Raw genomic sequence first — 18,798 nt, 5'->3', positions numbered from 1 at the left:
CCTTTTTTTCGCAGCGAAATGTCTACACAATGCTCAGCGCACTTGTGCAAGCATCCGCACGCATGCGCACATTGGTTATAAGCGGCGAGAATTCACCATTCTTGTTTATATTTGAGTTTTTCATTACCTTTTCATTGCGTCAGAAATACTTTTTGCATGTGTTTCCTTCTCATACTTTTAACCAATGTGCTTTTTGGTGGTAGCTTTAAAGCAGTTGGCCACATTAGTCACGTGGCGTATTTAAACCGTCCTGATTTGATAATACCACATTTAAGTATTTTCATAAGGCATTTTTTAATATGTTCTGCCTGTATGCATATAAACAAAACAAGCTGAGAGCGCACGGTAGTACTTTGGGTGTCAAATTCGCCTCATGTAGACGTTTTTGCAGAACACTGGGTGCAGCAGGAGGCTAGCGCCACAGCAGTTAGCCAGGTTTACGGGCAGCCAGCCAAGCCGGGGCAGTAGGCTGCTACTGTGGCAGCAGCTGGTCAAGTTCAGTGTCACCCAATTGCCCGTGCTGCGCATAGTATGACCTAAAAAATTGTAAATTGTTGTCATAACATTTATACCACGGATATTATCTGAAATTTAGGCTTGTAAGTCCCACAGCATGGCAAGTGCGTGTTGTTTTCAGCACCATATTCTGCGTATGTTCCGGGACCTGTGCCCGTCTCGTCATCCCTGCACTGTCATATTTGTTTGCGTTCCGGCAACTAATGATTTACAAATGAAGCTCTGCTTAATATGACACAAAACAATAAATGCAAGTCTGTTTTAGAAGCTCATACAAAATTGTTTAGCATATAACATGCCATTTTTAAAAATATTTTTGTATGTCTTGTTTTTTTTTTTGTATGTCTTAATATGTAAAAGGAAACATGTTGATATGGTTATATTCTATGTGAACTGGTTTCCTGTAGTTATTTAATATGTTGATTGATTTTTATTTGGAGCAGTAATACCAAAAACAGCAAGAGTAGGGAAAACATAACAATAATACCAGTAGTGTTGATTATACCAAAAATTAATAACAAATACATACATACGTAGCTCGAAAAGCAGTGGGAAGAAGCCATGCTTTTTTTTTTTGTTATGTTCTATTGTTCATTTTTATAAAACTATATTTTTTAGGGAAATAATATACGAAATCACATTTGATAAGAAGATAATTCCTATTCAATTAGATTTAAGTTAAACGGAACAGCTGAACTCGTTCAGTCAGTGGCGCCACCCCTATAATTTGGTCGGCCACCCCACTGGCCACCCCGCTTGCCATTATATCGTTTGATTGTTGTAGCATCAGTTATGCATTTCATCCGAAATTAATGCATTTATTTAGTTTTGTTAAATGTAGGGCTGTCAAATTGATCACGTTAACGGACGGTTATTAATTTTTTAAAAATTAATCACGTGAAAATATTTATCGCAATTAATGCATTCGCTGTACGACTCATTCATGCATTGCCGCAAACAGTCTACAATGGCGCCGTTTTACTTGTATGCAGAGATAAGAGGCAGAGTGGAGTAGATACAAGCATTCATTGGGGCCGTGCTTTTAATTGGCAAAAGCTTTGTCATCTCACCCACAGCAACCATAAATATTGTGGGAAGCGACATGGGGAAGAATGACAGGAGTTGATTTTTTTCTTAACACCCTGTAGTGTACCTAATGCAGAGAAGATATAGCATTTGCAGCCGCCACACACAGTCATGGTTGCACCACTTCCCATCATGCATTTGGGCGGAACAGTTAAGTCGCTACAGTATCATTTACTGAAAGCTCAACAAATACACTACATGGCAATATTTAGTCACAATATACAAACTCACATTTATCCTTTAAGAATTACAAGTCTTTCTATCCATGGATCCCTTTCACTGAAATAATGTTAATAAAGTTGATGCCATCTTGTGGATTTATTGTTATAATAAACAAATACAGTACTTATGTACAGTATGTTGAATGTATATATCCGTCTTGTCTTATCTTTCCATTCCAACAATAATTTACAGAAAAATATGGCATATTTTAGAGATGGTTTGAATTGCGATTAATTACGATTAATTAACTTTTAAGCTGTGATTAACTCGATTAAACATTTTAATCGTTTGCCAGCCCAAGTTAAATGTACACCTTATGCCTAATATATAGATAACACAATAAAACAGAATGGTTGTGGAACTCAAAATGTTGACTGGACAGTTATGGAGTCTGGACTATGCATATTAAATCATTACTAACATCAAATATTACAAAATACATCAAAGTATGTCAGTAGCCGTGTCCTTAAGTCTTTCTGATAGTTTTCCCCTGACCTTTTTTCTGCAATAATATAATAAAAATCTGAAATTATGGCATTTAGTTTTGGCCACCCCAAGATTTTAAGTGGCCCCATCTGGCCACCCCGGTGAAAAATTTCCGGAGGCGCCACTGCGTTCAGTTCTTGTTTCTGGACATTCGAAAAGTACACGCAGCGGGAAAAAAATGCCTATTTAAGCCAACAGATGGCAGCAGAGGATATATATATTTTTTTTACATCTATTACGACAGTCCTGCAGCACATGTGCAGTTTTACAAGATGTTTTTGGACGTGCCGCTGCATTTTTTGGCGTGTCCCCAGTTCTAAAATTAAAAACACGGACACATAAATAAAGACAAGACTACAAAATACTGAAACACATTTATTTGTATCCTCCAGTAGAGTCTTGATATTCATGGAATAAAACTGCTTTCTGGGAGTTGAGAAAAAAGTAAAAACAAAACCAAAAAAACTTGTGAAAGTGCGGACAAAAAATATAAAAAGAATGTAAGGAGTATAACAGTATCAAAGCAAGTAAGAAAAGAGTATATTTTTTAAAAAATGAACTGGTTGGGCACAATTTTTCATGTAACAGTCATTTAAAACATCAATCCATGATGTGTCTGTACTTACGCTTAATACATGCCATGTAAATTCGACGCTAACCAAACTACGCGTCGCCAATCGGACCACACAGCACCAAAATCTAAAATGTGAATACCTGAAACACTATTTGAACCAAAGTTTATCCACGCAAGCTAAAACACATTATGAGCAACATTTATTCGATTTAATGCAATAACATCCACACATTCAACACTTAAATTTCTCTTTAGGTGCAATGCTTGAAATTAGTTAATTGTTGCATTGCTGCAATTGGCTAACTTACACAGCAAAAGCTAACAATAGCTGTGTTTCCATGACTGTTTTTCGTGAAATAAAAGCAAAATTTTTAAAAAAAATTCAGAGTATAACTGCAATTTAAGGTTGCTTTTGGAAAAATCCAGCAAGATTGTACAGAAGTAAAATGGCCACCCAAAGCCTGTTGTCTAAGAAGTGATCATGTGACTGGAAACATCTCTTTCTGTGGTGTATAAATCTGAAAAAAATCCATTTTAGTAAGCGTTACTAACAGAAATGAAAACCTCGCTAGCTTAGCTTAGCTTTACATCAATGCCGACAACATAAAACCGATCTGAACGCGACCGCTTGATGGTAACAAGTTGAAAACATGGATGTCTTGGACAATACGTGGACGGCGTAAGGCATGCGACCGACGGAAACTGGGGGAGACGAGTTCGGGAAGGTTGCCTGCGCTCTCTGAGAAAAGAGCGAAACGGCGGGATTATTAGCGTTGGTCACGAAGGTCAAGTTTCTTCCAGTTGCATCATGCTCTTTTCGCTCGCTCGTCTCCCAGTCTGTGCCCGATTCAGACGTCCTTCAAGTAGAAAAACACGTGGAAACGAGCCACCCGGAACAGGACAGATCGCAGATCAGCCGCTCGCGCAATAAGGTATCGACTGGTCTGGGATCTGCTCATCTTGCTACTAAGGCCAAAAAAAAGGCTGAGGGAGGTCTAGGACACGGACGATATGGGGTTGTGTGGGGAACCCATCTGCGTGAGAACCTTGTCCAACCACTGCAGGGGACCGTGGAGGTGGATTTCAATCCAGCAGGGGGTGCTAGTCACATCCTGACGGTGGTACTCGGCTCCCCATCCCTGAAACAAGTTAGCATACACTTTAGTGACTTGCATTTAGGCATGGTTCAAAGGTATACCCGGGTTTAAAGTGCCTGTGACAGCATAAAAAAATCTTAAATAGCATTATTATGTGAATTAGAATCATATTTTGAGACTATCCGATTATATACAATAATTTGGCTAAGCGAAGATGACGAGAAATTAGTCTTTTAATCTGCCGTTTAACCCCGCCTGACATTATAGCGCTCTAGGGTCCCCAGCTGGAGAATGACATCGGCACGGTCACGATTTCATCTGATTTAGAATTCAGCCCATTGAGGGGGAAGATTCAGAACGAGGAAATTACGACACAGAGCAGCAAAATGTCATCATTGTTTCAATCTCTCTACTCCAATATTTTTACAGGATATTTTTTTTTATCAAAGTATTTTTCCCCATTTGCTAAATAAATGGTACGGTCATGACAGCCTTGTGGTAAATAGAATATGAAATATTAAAATGCATTTATTCAGTACGACAGGGCAAAATTACTGCATAATGGTCAAAACTGTCAGCTTCTTGCACCTCCCGAACGGTATTTTATGCCACCGGAGTTAGTCCGGCTTTTATCATTTCCCTGCCCCGGCTTTGGAGACGGAGGAAAGTGGGTAAACAAAGCGGAAGGCGTAACAGCTAGCTGACATGCTAGCTGAGCGGCGTTTCCAAGTCTTATTCTCTCCTTACGAAAACGGAAAGTCACACAAAACTACCCCGGATCATATCACACGGCGGCGGGGTTGACCGTCTTCACCTATTGGCAAACCCACGGTCGGTGAGCAAGTTACAGCTCTTCGTTCCCCTGCTGCGTGCGTGCAGGAGTGCTCGTTGAGGGGGAAGACCACGAGGGGCCGTTCCAATCTTTTTCGTCTTTTGAAAACGAAAAATAGCACAAAACTACCCCAACTCATGTCACACACAGCGGCGAGGGTGACAGCCTTCACCGATCGGCGGCGAGCAAGTTACAGCTCGTCGTTCCCCTGCTTCGGGCAGGAATGCTCGTTGCCGGGGATGAAGCTGGAGAATAACCGCCAGACAACAGACGTCGGAGGAGCGCGTTCTTGCCCGAGCCCAACCCGAGGATAGTGGTCTATTGCTGGGCATATGAAGGGGGCATAGGGGGGGGTGGAAGTCTGGTTGATATGGAAAACCGCAGACGAGATCGGAAAGCTTCACGAGCGTAAGCCGAGAATACCGTAATCTTGGCAGGCGAGCGAAGAGGACCGAGGGGGTTGTGCGACAAGCCACTGGTCGTCGGCCGAGTGGCCTTCTCGGTGGACAATCAGCCACAAAATGCAAACCACCTCCTTATTAAAACGTGTGCCATGATCCCAGTATTTGACATAATTCAAAACCCGTAGTTACTCACTTCCTCGAAAGTCCAATGGTTCCACAGTTGTCGGACTTGTTTTGTTCTCCACGGTGAACGGGAAATTTTTGAAACCCAAAAAAGCTCATACGCCTCTTCTTGAAGCAGCAACAAAAACCTGCAGCACATTTGGCTGGCGTGATGCGAAAAATAAATTAATCCACAAAATCCGCTGAATCCGGAGTCCATCTGCATGCTATATAGCCAGGGGTCGCGTTAACCGGATATTTTCCGTCGTTGACCGGTTTTTTAAAACGGTGACGGAAAAAACTGAAATCCGTCCGTCATTTTGACAGGTTGCAATTCACACCCCAGACCACAGGGTGGCGAGTCAGCATATTAGCTATTGTCTCTCTTAATGCATGACGTCGTTGGCTCTTCTGTCAGAATATTGTAGCGTCACCGGGGTCTGGCGGCGGCACCGTGATTGACACATCAACGCGAGGTTCTTATTGGTGCACCCAGTGTGCCAGCGCGTCATCCAATCACCCAATCACATGACGTCACAACTCCGCCCCCTGACCGGAGCCGCCATATTGTGTGTCAGCTCGTCATATTTACACATTACCGCTACGTACATGCCTCCTATTACGGCGTGTTTTTCTGCTCGTTAATATTAATAATCAAAATGGTGAAGGCGTGTGTGGCGGTTGGTTGCTGTAACAGAGAAGATAGACGGAGAGACTTGAAGTTCTACCGTATTCTGAGAGACCCGAGATGAGAGCGAGATGGACTGCTGTAATTCGACAAGAAATCTGGGCACCAAACGATCACCACAGACTATGTAGTAGTCTTTTTATATCTGGTAAGATGCATTTAATATATATTTAGAAGATTTTGGGCTGACAACCACAATTAAGATCGTTGTGTGACGTTGGTGATTGGGGTCTATATCATTGCCTCTTTTTCTTTGGGGGCGGAGTTGTTGGTAAGCAGAGTAAAAAGGGAGAAAAATACCACGACTTCCGTGTCTAATTTTTCGCCGCCAAGCAAGTGTTACAATATTAATTAAAAATGAATGAAAACTAAATACTATTGAATATGTCATCATTATCATTTAAAAAATTTAAGTGACGGGTAAAAATAGACTATGACCGGATTTTTATGACCCTGTCAGTCAAAATGACAGACAACGAAAATGTCTAGCGCAACCTCTGTATATAGCAATGCTGTATTGTGAGATGCTGACCCGGGTGACGTCACATTCACATTATTCCTCAATCCAGGAAGTCACTCATTTTCATGGCGCGGGATTCCAAAAATTCTACATATAAATCAATCGCTTCCACACACATCCAAGTGGTCCATCTCATTCAGTAGCATAAAATACCACGTGAAATATGAAATAAACATGCTTTTTGTTGTCAAACGCAAAAAAAAAAAAAAACACAGTGTTTTATGCTCCTGAATGAAATGGACCACTTGGATGTGTGTGGAAGCAAACGTTTTATCTATTCAATTTTTGAATCCCGCGCCATGAAAATGAGTGACTTCCGGCTTCAGTCTCAGGTTTAGGATGAATGCAAATGTGACGTCACCCGGGTCAGCATCTAACAATACAGCATGGCTTTGTAGCATGCAGATGGACTGCGGATTCAGCTGACTTTGCGGATTAATTAGTTTATTTTTCACATCACGCCAGCCAAACGGCTGCAGAAAATTGCTGCTGCACTAGGGAGAGGCGTGTGAGCCTTTTTGGGTTTCGAAAGGTTCCCGTTCACCGTATTGGCCAAAACATGCCCTACTACTGCGGGACCATTGGACTTACGAGGAAGTGCGTAAATATCATATTTTGTATTATGTCAAATACTGGGATCATGGCACACGTTTTAATACGTAGGTGGCTTGCATTTTGTGGCTGATTGTCCAGAATGCCACTCGGCCGACAAACGGCGGCTTGCTTGCACATACCCCTCTATACTCGGCTTATTGCCCTTTTCGTGTGCTCGGCCTTCAGTCAAATTTTCAACCCCATCAGAAATTGCAACATTGTGTTAAAAATGGCTGGGAAAACAGCGATTACAAAGAAAACACTACAAACTTTTAAATAATGGACTATTTACTTACATTTGATCATGGACGGACATGTAGAAAAGTTCTCCTCAGACACATCCTGCCATGTTAGCTGCACAACAACCGCTTTCTCACTGTTTACGTCTTCGGCGTGTAATAAAGCATTATTTTACGCTATATTTGTGTTGACCATGTGGCAGCTACGCACTCCTCCGACGTTGGCCGGTTTGTCTGGCGGTACTATCCAGCTGCTTTCCCGGCGAGCTCTCCTGTCCTCAGCAGGGGAACGTGCTGTAACTTGCTTGCCGCCGGGCGGGTTGCCGATCGGCGAAGACAATCGACAACCCCATGTGACATGATCCGGGCTAGTTCTGTGGGATTTTCGACTTCGAGACGGCCTTTGGTTCGAGGTACCATGTCGGCTAGCTGTCACGCCTCTTGGTTTTGTTTCCATTCTCCGAAGCCAGGGCAGGGAAATGACAAAAGCTGGACTAACCACGGTGGCATAAAATATCGTTCGGGAGGTGCAACAGTAAAGGTGAAGTCGACAGTTTTGACCATTATAGAGTAATTTTGCCATGTCGTACTGAATAAATTCATTTTTATTATCTAATAAGAGTGTGACAATATCTCGATACAGCGATATATCGCGATATTTTGCAACCCGATCGGTTATCGATATGCTCCCGCCAAGTATCGATACTTTTATTTAACATATTGGCCATACAATGGAGTATGGATGCTGTCAACTGCTCAATGTTTGTTGAGCAATTCCTTGGCGGTCCACTAGGGGCGCTCGGGAGTGGCGGTGAGGGTAAAGTGCGCACAAGTCGTCTAGAGAAGAAGAAATGTAGCTCCAAGTGGGTTGAAAAAATAAAAAAGCTCCGTGAGAACGGTGGAGGAAAAAATGAGCAAAATATTGCTACAAATCACACATGGGGACACACTTTAGATTTTACACCAACAAGAAAGGAAGTAAGGTGAACAAGGACTTTGCTGTATGCAAGATTTGTCTTAGAAAAATAAGTTTCACTTGTAGCTGGTGACGTAGTGGACACAGGAGTTTGTGAGCTTAGCTTTCATCACTTGAGGTAAGAAAGTTTTGCAATGTAATTGACTTTTTAATTTACATGTATTATTTTGATGACATTTGGTGTTGAATGATATAAAATAAACCAGGACCCTAAACTGGATGAAAATGAATATCGAACAAGCCCACATGAATTTACCGATTTATTTGATATTATTTGAGAACCACTTTCCATCTAGTTTACTACACAAACTGTTATTACTGTCATTTTGATACAATAAGCTATAAAAATGGTTTGAATAGGTTCCAAGATATATAAAGTGATGTGCATGATAATTAATGTTGCTTACATATTAAAAATAGGTAATTATTGCATTTTTAATTTCTATACATTCAATTCATATTTTTTTTTAATTCAATACTTCCAACACAAAAAAAGAAAATCAGGATTTTAACTCAAAAGCTCTGAAGTAGCTAATATTTTTTGTTTTATTTTGTTGTTTTTAAGGTGAGGAAGACTGTGACTGAGCAAGTCTGGCATCTTAAATGCTGAAGCAGATAGTGGAAGTGCTCAAACCAAGCAAATAAGGTCATATACGAAGAAAAGACCCACCAATTTTATCATTGCCCCACTCCAAGCTCAACTGCTGACACCTATGGCACTTTTTATTATTATTATTATTTTTTTTAAGATTTAAAACTTTAAAGAAATTAAAGGTGCCATTCATCATGATCTTTCCAAGCGATATCAGTGGTTGTGGTTTGTTTCCTCTATATGTGCAGGTGCACAATTTGCAGTAGATTTATATTTTACAGCAATGTTGCACAGAAAAGGTGTCACTGTTTAATAAATGACTTAAACAGTATTTTTTTCTATTTTTAAATATCTTTTTTTTTTCCCCGTTTCAACAGTTGTATCGTAGAATGTCATGTATCCAATTTCTGACCAATATATCGAAAATCGCTGCATCGTGATATCGTGAGATAATCGTTATCGTGAGCCTTGTATCGCGAATCGTATCGTATCGTGAGGTGCCCTGAGGTTCCCACTCCTATTATCTAATATTCCATTTAGCTAAGACTTATTTGTCATGACCATACCATTTATTAAGCAATTGTGGAAAAATACTTCGATAAAAAGAAAATCCTGTAGAAATATTGGAGTAGAGAGACTGAAACATTGACATTTTGCAGCTCTCTTCGTCACATTTCCCTCGCTCGGAATAATTCCCTCTCATTGGGCTGAATTCTAAATCAGCTGAAATCGTGACCCTGCAGACATCATCCACAAGCTGGGGACGCTAGAGCGTTAAAATGACATGCAGGGCTAAATGGCAGATTAAAAGACTAATTTCTAGTCATCTGCACTTTGCAAAATTGTTGTATGTAGTCGAATTGTCTCAAAATATGATTCTAATTCACATAATAATGCTATTTAAGACTTTTTTTTATCCCGTCGTACGCACCTCAAACCCTTTTTACGGGACTACTTTCACTCATTGGCTGCCATTGACGGCACTAGCCGTCTAATCCATTTGCCTGGGAGGGGCGAATAAACGAACGTTAAGTCAAAATTACTTGGACTTCTAGCGCCGTCAATGGCAGTGAAAGATGATCATTTCCAGGTGGTCCTCATAGTTAAAATAAATTGGACAGCTATCATTGTTATTATTATTATTACCGTCGCAACCCATACCGACCTTGACGAAGCTCATGCGGATGGTGCACATCTTGGTGAGCTCGTAGACGGCCTCGAAGCCGTGGTTGACGGACTGGGCCAGCAGCTCGGCGAACTCCTGGTTATTGAAGATCTTCAGGCTGCAGCCGCTGGGGATCTTGCAAACGGTGGTGGGGTGGAAGCCGTGGTGGTAGTTGCAGTTGCGACTCTGCACGAAGATGCTGCTGTCGCTCAGGCACTCGGCGTACACCTCGCCGCCGACGTAGTACAAGTGGACGCCTTTGCCGATGTGCCGCCGGGTGTTCTCAATGGTGGAGTTGCGGTTGACGTTGGACAGCAGGCCCAGGCAGAAGCGGTTGCGGTTGTTGGACGGATCGGTGAAGCCGTCAACGAGCACGCTGGTGGACGACGCCTGGAAGGCTTCGCCGACGCGGTTGTTGAGCTCGTAGTAGACGATGGAGCACCAGTGCTTGGGCTCCTCGTAGGCCACGGGCTGCACATCTGCTGCTGGAGACGAAACGTTTCGAGGTCAGGACTAGGAGTGAGAACATCTCGGTACTTTGCGATACGACAATTATTGGGAAATCACCCTACAAAATAACTAATACACAGAAAAACAAGCTATTGTCATCCTTCTGCCCTGAATTTGAATGAGTTCATTGCTAGTAGACATCCAATCCGTTTGAAGTGGGAGGGCAGCCATCCCTCCCACTTCAAACGGATTGGATGTCAATAGCCTTCAAGGGCAGCCATTGAGCCAATTCGGGTTATTGTCTGTTGATTTTCGGTCTCTTCCTGTTGATTTTGGGGCAGATAAAATTGTACAACACCGGGACAAAAAACAGCAATCTGAAAACCACAAAACAAATATAATCAATATATGTGTCAGTAAATCAATTTATGATATTCTGTCTTTGGTTAAAACCAGCCCAAAAAATATCAGGGTGAAAAAAAAACGAAAAATGTGAAAGCCGCAAGACCTGCCAATTAACTAAAAGCTGCGCAAAACGGCAAAAGTTGCAAAAAAATTGTGGAAAAAAATAATAACCCTGAAAACCACAAAGCAAAAATTATCAATATATGGGTCAATATATTATATACGCATATATTTATATATATATATTGATTGTAGGGATGTCCTCATCGCATACGTATTTTTGCACCTGAGTCTGAGTCCAAGTCAGCAGATTTTGAGAATCTGCCGATACCGAATCCCGATCCGATACCGGTTATAAAGTGTTTTTTTTTTTTTTCCCCCAATTTTTTTTTTTTGAACAAAAGTTCCAAACATGTTACAGTACTGTACTTTTTACAGTACATCTGCTTTTTCTGGAAGTGTTGTGGAGTATAAAACATATACAGGGTATATTATTGGATTTTTTAGCACTGTGATTGTATTTCTAGACCTTTTCATCCCCTTAAAAGTAAAATACAAACGTATGAAAAAGTACCTTAACCTTTTGGAATTTCTCACATTTCTGCATAAAATCACCATCAAATGTGCTCTTTGTCAAAATCACACAGATGAAAAAAACTACTTTAACTAAAACCACCCAAACATTTATAGGTTTTCATTAGGGCTGTCAAAATTATCGCGTTAACGCGCGGTAATTAACTTTTTTAATTAATCACGTTAAAATATTTGACGCAATTAACGCACATGTCCCGCACTGTCCCATGTCAGACAGTATTCTGCCTTTTGGTAAGTTTTACAGCAAGGTTTTTTTGTGCTGTCTAACAGCGAACTCTTGTGGTCGCTTTGCGACATGGCTTATTGCTTTCTTGCCAGTTCAATATGGCTGCATGACGTCTCGGGCTGACGCCTACGTTGTAATGTTGTGCTTATATGATCCTTGGACAAGATTTGTCCGTAAGTATGGTTGTTGTAAAGAATGTACATATTATGTTAGTAAGCGAAATGTTATATTTTTTGTATGAGATGCTTTTTGTTTATGTTTAGTGAACCTGTATAGCGTGCTAAGCTAACGTTGTTGCTAATGCAATGCTTGTGTACTTTTTTTTTGTAGTTTCACTACAGTCTAAAGAGGACAATGGTTTGAGGCCATTTTATTAATAAATCAGATGAAAAAGGAAGAAGTCTGATTATTAAGGCATCGTTCACTAGCTGTCTAGCTTTGGAAAAAGTAGACGCTTCGGAGTGAGGACAGCATAGACAGATTTAAATGACAGTAGAGTGAAATGCCCACTACAGTCCTTATGTACCGTATGTTGAATGTATATCTATATCCATCCATCTTGTGTCTTATCTTTCCATTCCAACAATTTATTTTACAGAATATACAGTATATATAATTTACAGAAAAATATGGCATATTTTATAAATGGTTTGAATTGCGATTAATTGCGATTAATTACGATTAATTAATTTTTAAGCTGTAATTAACTCGATTAAAAATTTTAATCGTTTGACAGCCCTAGTTTTCATATTTTAACCCTTTAACACCTAAGCCTAATTTGGCTGAATTTGCATGCCTTTGATGTTGCCTTTATATTTCAAAGAAAAAAATGTTCAAAATGTCCAGGTTGGGTCCCTTTTTTCAGGACAACATAACCTCCATGTCCAAACTGTAGTTTTCTTCACTGACCAATTATAATCAACATTTTGGACCCAAAAAGACACAAAAAAAAAAAATCCCCAAATCTTTTTTCATAATTTGTAATGTTGATGTCCCATTGACAACCGAAAATGCTCAACCAACCGTTTTGAAGCTTGATAATATTTATTCAACTTGTTAGCATAAACATTCAATAGTAAAAAATAAGAATGAATAGTTTTATGTTTGACAATTCAACACATACAGCAGGTATGGTCACAGGCGTTTTTGGCCTTTACACATACTATGGTCAGATCAGGTTACGTATATAAAGTGCAAAAAGTGAGAAAAAAAATATATTATTTACAGTGCCTTGGAAAAGTATTCGGCCCCCTTGAACCTTGCAACCTTTTGCCACATTTCAGGCTTCAAACATAAAGATATAAAATTTTAATTTTTTGTCAAGAATCAACAACAAGTGGGACACAATCGTGAAGTGGAACAAAATTTATTGGATAATTTCAACTTTTTTAACAAATAGAAAACTGAAAAGTGGGGCGTGCAACATTATTCGGCCCCCTTGCGTTAATACTTTGTAGCGCCACCTTTTGCTCCAATTACAGCTGCAAGTCGCTTGGGGTATGTTTCTATCAGTTTTGCACATCGAGAGACTGACATTCTTGCCCATTCTTCCTTGCAAAAGAGCTCGAGCTCAGTGAGGTTGGATGGAGAGTGTTTGTGAACAGCAGTCTTCAGCTCTTTCCACAGATTCTCGATTGGATTCAGGTCTGGACTTTGACTTGGCCATTCTAACACCTGGATACGTTTGTTTTTGAACCATTCCACTGTAGATTTGGCTTTATGTTTTGGATCATTGTCCTGTTGGAAGATAAATCTCCGTACCAGTCTCAGGTCTTGTGCAGATACCAACAGGTTTTCTTCCAGAATGTTCCTGTATTTGGCTGCATCCATCTTCCCGTCAATTTTAACCATCTTCCCTGTCCCTGCTGAAGAAAAGCAGGCCCAAACCATGATGCTGCCACCACCATGTTTGACAGTGGGGATGGTGTGTTCAGGGTGATGAGCTGTGTTGCTTTTACGCCAAACATATGGTTTTGCATTGTGGCCAAAAAGTTCAATTTTGGTTTCATCTGACCAGAGCACCTTCTTCCACATGTTTGGTGTGTCTCCCAGGTGGCTTGTGGCAAACTTTAAACGAGACTTTTTATAGATATCTTTGAGAAATGGCTTTCTTCTTGCCACTCTTCCATAAAGGCCAGATTTGTGCAGTGCACGACTGATTGTTGTCCTATGGTCAGACTCTCCCACCTCAGCTGTAGATCTCTGCAGTTCATCCAGAGTGATCATGGGCCTTTTGGCTGCATCTCTGATCAGTTTTCTCCTTGTTTGAGAAGAAAGTTTGGACGGACGGCCGGGTCTTGGTAGATTTGCAGTGGTCTGATGCTCCTTCCATTTCAATATGATGGCTTGCACAGTGCTCCTTGAGATGTTTAAAGCTTGGGTAATCTTTTTGTATCCAAATCCGGCTTTAAACTTCTCCAAAACAGTATCTCGAACCTGCCTGGTGTGTTCCTTGGTTTTCATAATGCTCTCTGCACTTTAAACAGAACCCTGAGACTATCACAGAGCAGGTGCATTTCTACGGAGACTTGATTACACACAGGTGGATTCTATTTATCATCATCGGTCATTTAGGACAACATTGGATCATTCAGAGATCCTCACTTAACTTCTGGAGTGAGTTTGCTGCACTGAAAGTAAAGGGGCCAAATAATATTGCACGCCCCACTTTTCAGTTTTTTATTTGTTAAAAAAGTTTAAATCATCCAATAAATGTTGTTCCACTTCACGATTGTGTCCCACTTGTTGTTGACTCTTGACAAAAAAATTAAATTTCATATCTTTATGTTTGAAGCCTGAAATGTAGTGAAAGGTTGCAAGATTCAAGGGGGCCGAATACTTTTGCAAGGCACTGTAAAGTGCAAAAAGTGAGAAAAAAAAATATTATATATATATATGTTTTCTATCAATACAATAACTTATTGTCTACCATCGACAGCAAGTACCTGGTCGATTGTTACTCTCAATCGGCAAAGGTGGCGCCATGAGGTTGGTGTCCATTGGCAGGGGGCAGTCTTGAGTCATCGGCTCCTCTGGGGGCATGTAGGCAGGAGGGGGCGTCTCTGCAATTTAACCCCCCCAAAATTGACACTAGTTAGACATCACACTCAGAAAGAAGAAGCAACATGGCCGCAAAGTACTCACCCGGCATTTGGAAGGGGCTGCCGGGATCGGAGCTGGACGGCGAATGCGGGAAGGTGGCGTTGCTGCCTCCCCCTGGCGAGCTGGGGAAGCTGTTTCCGGGCGAATGGGGGAAGGAAACAGGGTTTGTCTGAGCGAAGGACTCGGGAAAGGTGGCGTTCTGGGGCATGTGGGGCTCGTTCTGCTGCAGCGGGTTGCGGAAGCGAGGCAGCATGGTGTGCTTGGCGTTGAACTCGCTGTTGCGTGGTACCAACACAGGGGGCAGCACTGCAAAAAATACGAGTCATTCGTGTCAAAACGAGTGAATTTAACCCAGTGGTTCTTAACCAGGTCAGTAAGTATAAGGGGTTCGGCGAAGGTTAAAGGGGAAGCTCAGCGTTTTTGACATAAGGCCTAATCTTTCACTTAGTTGATTTCAACAATTTCTGTGCAGTTTGTCAGTTCTTTGTTAGTTTCAGGGCTCAGGAGTGGCTAAGCTAGTGCGAGTCAATGGTGCATGCTTAGTATGCCACTAAAAAACAATACAGATCAACAAAAAGATCAAACATAGTCAAATAAATTCAAAATGCAGATCACTGTCCCAAATACCAATGCGGCCAAAACAATGTCCCACCAAACTGCTGTAATTCATTTCACTCTGCAGGACTATTTTTTTTTTTAGACACGTAAGGCAACTACAATAGAGAGGAATGCTTCGGCCACTCGTAATCATATACGCGGCTTGACGTAAATTTCAATAATTTTGCAAACTTGCGAAAAAATGTAACGAAATGGCTCAGTTGCGCCCTCTTGAAATTTTCAAAAAGGCCTCTCCTATTGGGTTTATAGTCAACGTAAAGCAATGAAATTTTGGGAGTCGATACCTTGTGCAAAACTGATCCAAAAAGTCTCTTGCACCCATACTCCAAACCCAACAGGAAATTAGGTATTTTGGATTGAATGTGAAAAAATATGGAATTTTAGTCAATATACAGGTACGTTTGAGACATTGGCACATAGGGAGTTAGTTGAATCGTCTTCAAAATAGGTGAGACTGTTAATGAGACATATGAGATCTTAAATTATCAAAACGATGAGTTTTCATTCATGGGCCTGAGCTGATTTTTTCAGTGACTTAGGCAGCTTATAGAGCCACAAAATTTAACACACTTGGTCGAATTGGCCCAATTAGGAGATTCATTTTGGTTTTGAATAAGGGCTGGAAAGCTCAGTAAATAGTGTTATACTTGTATAGCGCTGTTTTACCTTTCAAGATCCTTAAAGCGCTTTACACTACACCGCCATCCACCTACTTGTGATACAGCACCAAAACCAACGTGAGGTTCAGCGTCTTCCTCAAGGATACTTAGATGAGTTTACCAGGGGAGGGAATCAAACCCACAGCCTCTGGGATTGGGAACAACTACTCTACCACTGAGCCACGCTACTGCCTACTTTTTTGGAGGACCCTGTTCAACAGGGTTTGTTTTTCTCCTAGGTGTGGGAATGTTTTTCTAATCCCAAAAAAAAGAGGCGAAGTTCGAGCAAGTTAGGTTCTCATGAAATGACGAGAGGGGGACAATCTGCCACCAGCCTGGCTCGCGTGCCGTCAGAATTGCGCGTCTACCGACTTGCGCAAAACTGCAAGGGCCTGTTCAGTCATGCTTGCAGGCCTACTTGACTTTGTAACCGATAACACGATATTGTCAAACCCCAAAAATTTGATAGCGATATCAAATCGATACCGATATATAGGCGGTCGTGGACTCAACATTATGTGGCCAATTGTGTTGTGATGCCCCACTGGATATTTTAATAATGATAAATGTAGCAACTTCAAGGTTTTCCAATCAACATTCTGTTAAAAATAAGGCAATAAGGCACTGCCATATCACATACGTATGGCTCACACAGTATTTCTGGCTCAAAATAACAACAAAAGCACACAGATTCAGTACAGTGAGTGAGGTATGAATAAGGTTATAATTCATAATTTTTTAAAAATCATTTATTGTTATTTTATTTTTTTGCACCATGAATGCAAATGGTCTGCTCACATAACAAAACCCAAGCGTCTTAGTTTGTAGTCATCTAATGGTCAATAAGCATAACTGCTGTGCTAAGCTGTGACCAGCCCTTGTACAAACACAGAAGGCTTCTACATTCACTTTGAAAGCAACATGCATATTATCAGATGTCATTTTAAAATACTTTTACATCGCCGATACGTGATAATATCAGACAACTCTAATAATCTATGTGAATAAAGTTTTTTTAACCATCAAGTTTACATATTTTTTAATGCTTCTAACATTTAGTTTAATGCTTTTTAAGGCCTGAATTTTGACAAAATACATGTATTGACTTTTAATGCTTTTTTAATGACCAGCATAAACCCTGAAATGTTTGTAAACTCTACTAAAGACAGTGAGTACTTAAAGTGATCTACAAGGAAAGTTACTTCTTTGTATTGTCTTTCACTGCATTTTAATTTTTAATGAATGAAATGCTTCATTTAGGAACTGAGAGAGAAATATTCCAACCAGTCTTTCACCTTCAACATTTGGCCTACATTTCCACAGAGCGAGGACATTCTGACGCATGCCGTTCTTGAGGAATTCATCACCAGAGAGGTAAAATATTTCTCCTGTGAGGCTCATTCAGGTGTAGTACACACAAACCATGGCAATGTTCCCCACTTGTGCCTATAAATCTCAGACGGCTGGAAAGTAAAGCCCGTTGCTAGCAATGACATCTTCTCTAGCTTGTTTTTTATCCAAAGGCTTCAGACGACAGCTGAAGTGGAGATTGACGGGAAGTGTGTGAAGGCATGTGTGGGTGTCGGTAGTGTGGATAGACAGGTGCTGTGGGGTTGAATCAACTCCAGCCGTCTGCTGCTAAAACAAAACGTGTGCAAGGCAGGCAGCAACTCTTTCCTCCTATTGTACCGGGATGGTGGCGGGTTTCCTGTTCCAAGCACCTCCACCCCCGAAAAAAAAAATAAAAATACAGACCCTTATTTTTGTGTTGAAAGATCAAACAGGGTATGATTAGTCAATCAATCTGACTAAACTTAAATAACTTCAAACAAACTACGACCGCCTATCGAAACGCATTCAAGCTCACGTTTTGTGATTAAGTAATTACAAAAAAAATCGGCGGCAAGGCATCAAAGTGTGTACATTCCTAAATTATAGAGGTCGGCCGATTTTCAGAGGCAATACCGATTTTTAAAATATAAATTCAGTCGATTGCCGATGTCTAAAGCCGATTTTGTAAGATAATATTTGATGTGCTTTTTCTTTAAAGCAGATCGATAACTGAAGGTAGTTGAAACACTCATTCTATATATGTCTACATTAAAGATTCATGTTTCTTCCGCTACTTTCTAGCGTAACACTGGCCAGTAAATGGTGCAAAATTAAAAGTAACAAACAAACAGCACTCAAACAGTGAACATAGGTTATTCTATTACATTAGCTATATACCAGCTGATATCTGCTGATCATAAAAAAAAGTTCATATATCTGTCCGATATATCGGCCGGCCAGTATACTGTATCGAGCAACTTCATAAAAACGATCATCACACAGTGAACATAACATTAGAGCTAAAACTGATCCGAGTAATTTTATTCACCTAGAGGAATCGTTTAATTTTGCCAACTCTAAGCATCATGTTTCGCCCGGACAACTTTTAATGCGGGACAACGCGCTGACATCACGTGCGTAGAGGAGGAAGCAATCAAATACCTTACGGCAGCCGACAACCACTACAAACTAAGCCGACGTTGCTAAAAACTACGCCTGCATGATGCTATGGTGGTAGCAGATAGCGTGTGATGCATAAA

At 40.7% G+C, this 18,798-nt stretch overlaps 1 protein-coding gene across 2 annotated transcripts in view; it reads right to left on the bottom strand.

The window, feature by feature from the left end:
• Positions 1-2,605: 2,605 nt before the first annotated feature.
• smad1 (SMAD family member 1) overlaps positions 2,606-18,798 on the bottom strand; it is a 44,048-nt gene continuing 27,855 nt past the window's right edge. Inside the window, exons 3-6 of one of the 2 annotated variants that reach the window (XM_057844503.1) lie at positions 14,973-15,236; positions 14,774-14,890; positions 10,154-10,635; positions 2,606-4,023 (exon numbers count right to left, since the gene is read on the bottom strand). In XM_057844503.1, the coding sequence (XP_057700486.1) occupies positions 3,880-4,023; positions 10,154-10,635; positions 14,774-14,890; positions 14,973-15,236 (1,007 nt within the window). In that variant the 3' untranslated portion in view covers positions 2,606-3,879. Of the gene's footprint in view, positions 4,024-10,153; positions 10,639-14,773; positions 14,891-14,972; positions 15,237-18,798 lie in introns of both variants that reach the window. The other variant, XM_057844502.1, reaches the window with a different exon arrangement.

This window comes from Corythoichthys intestinalis, chromosome 8 (genome assembly GCF_030265065.1).
Source record: "Corythoichthys intestinalis isolate RoL2023-P3 chromosome 8, ASM3026506v1, whole genome shotgun sequence".
In the NCBI taxonomy this organism is placed as follows: domain Eukaryota; kingdom Metazoa; phylum Chordata; class Actinopteri; order Syngnathiformes; family Syngnathidae; genus Corythoichthys; species Corythoichthys intestinalis.
The sequence above is the reverse complement of the archived record's forward strand: the minus strand, read 5'-3'. Positions and strand labels throughout refer to the sequence as shown.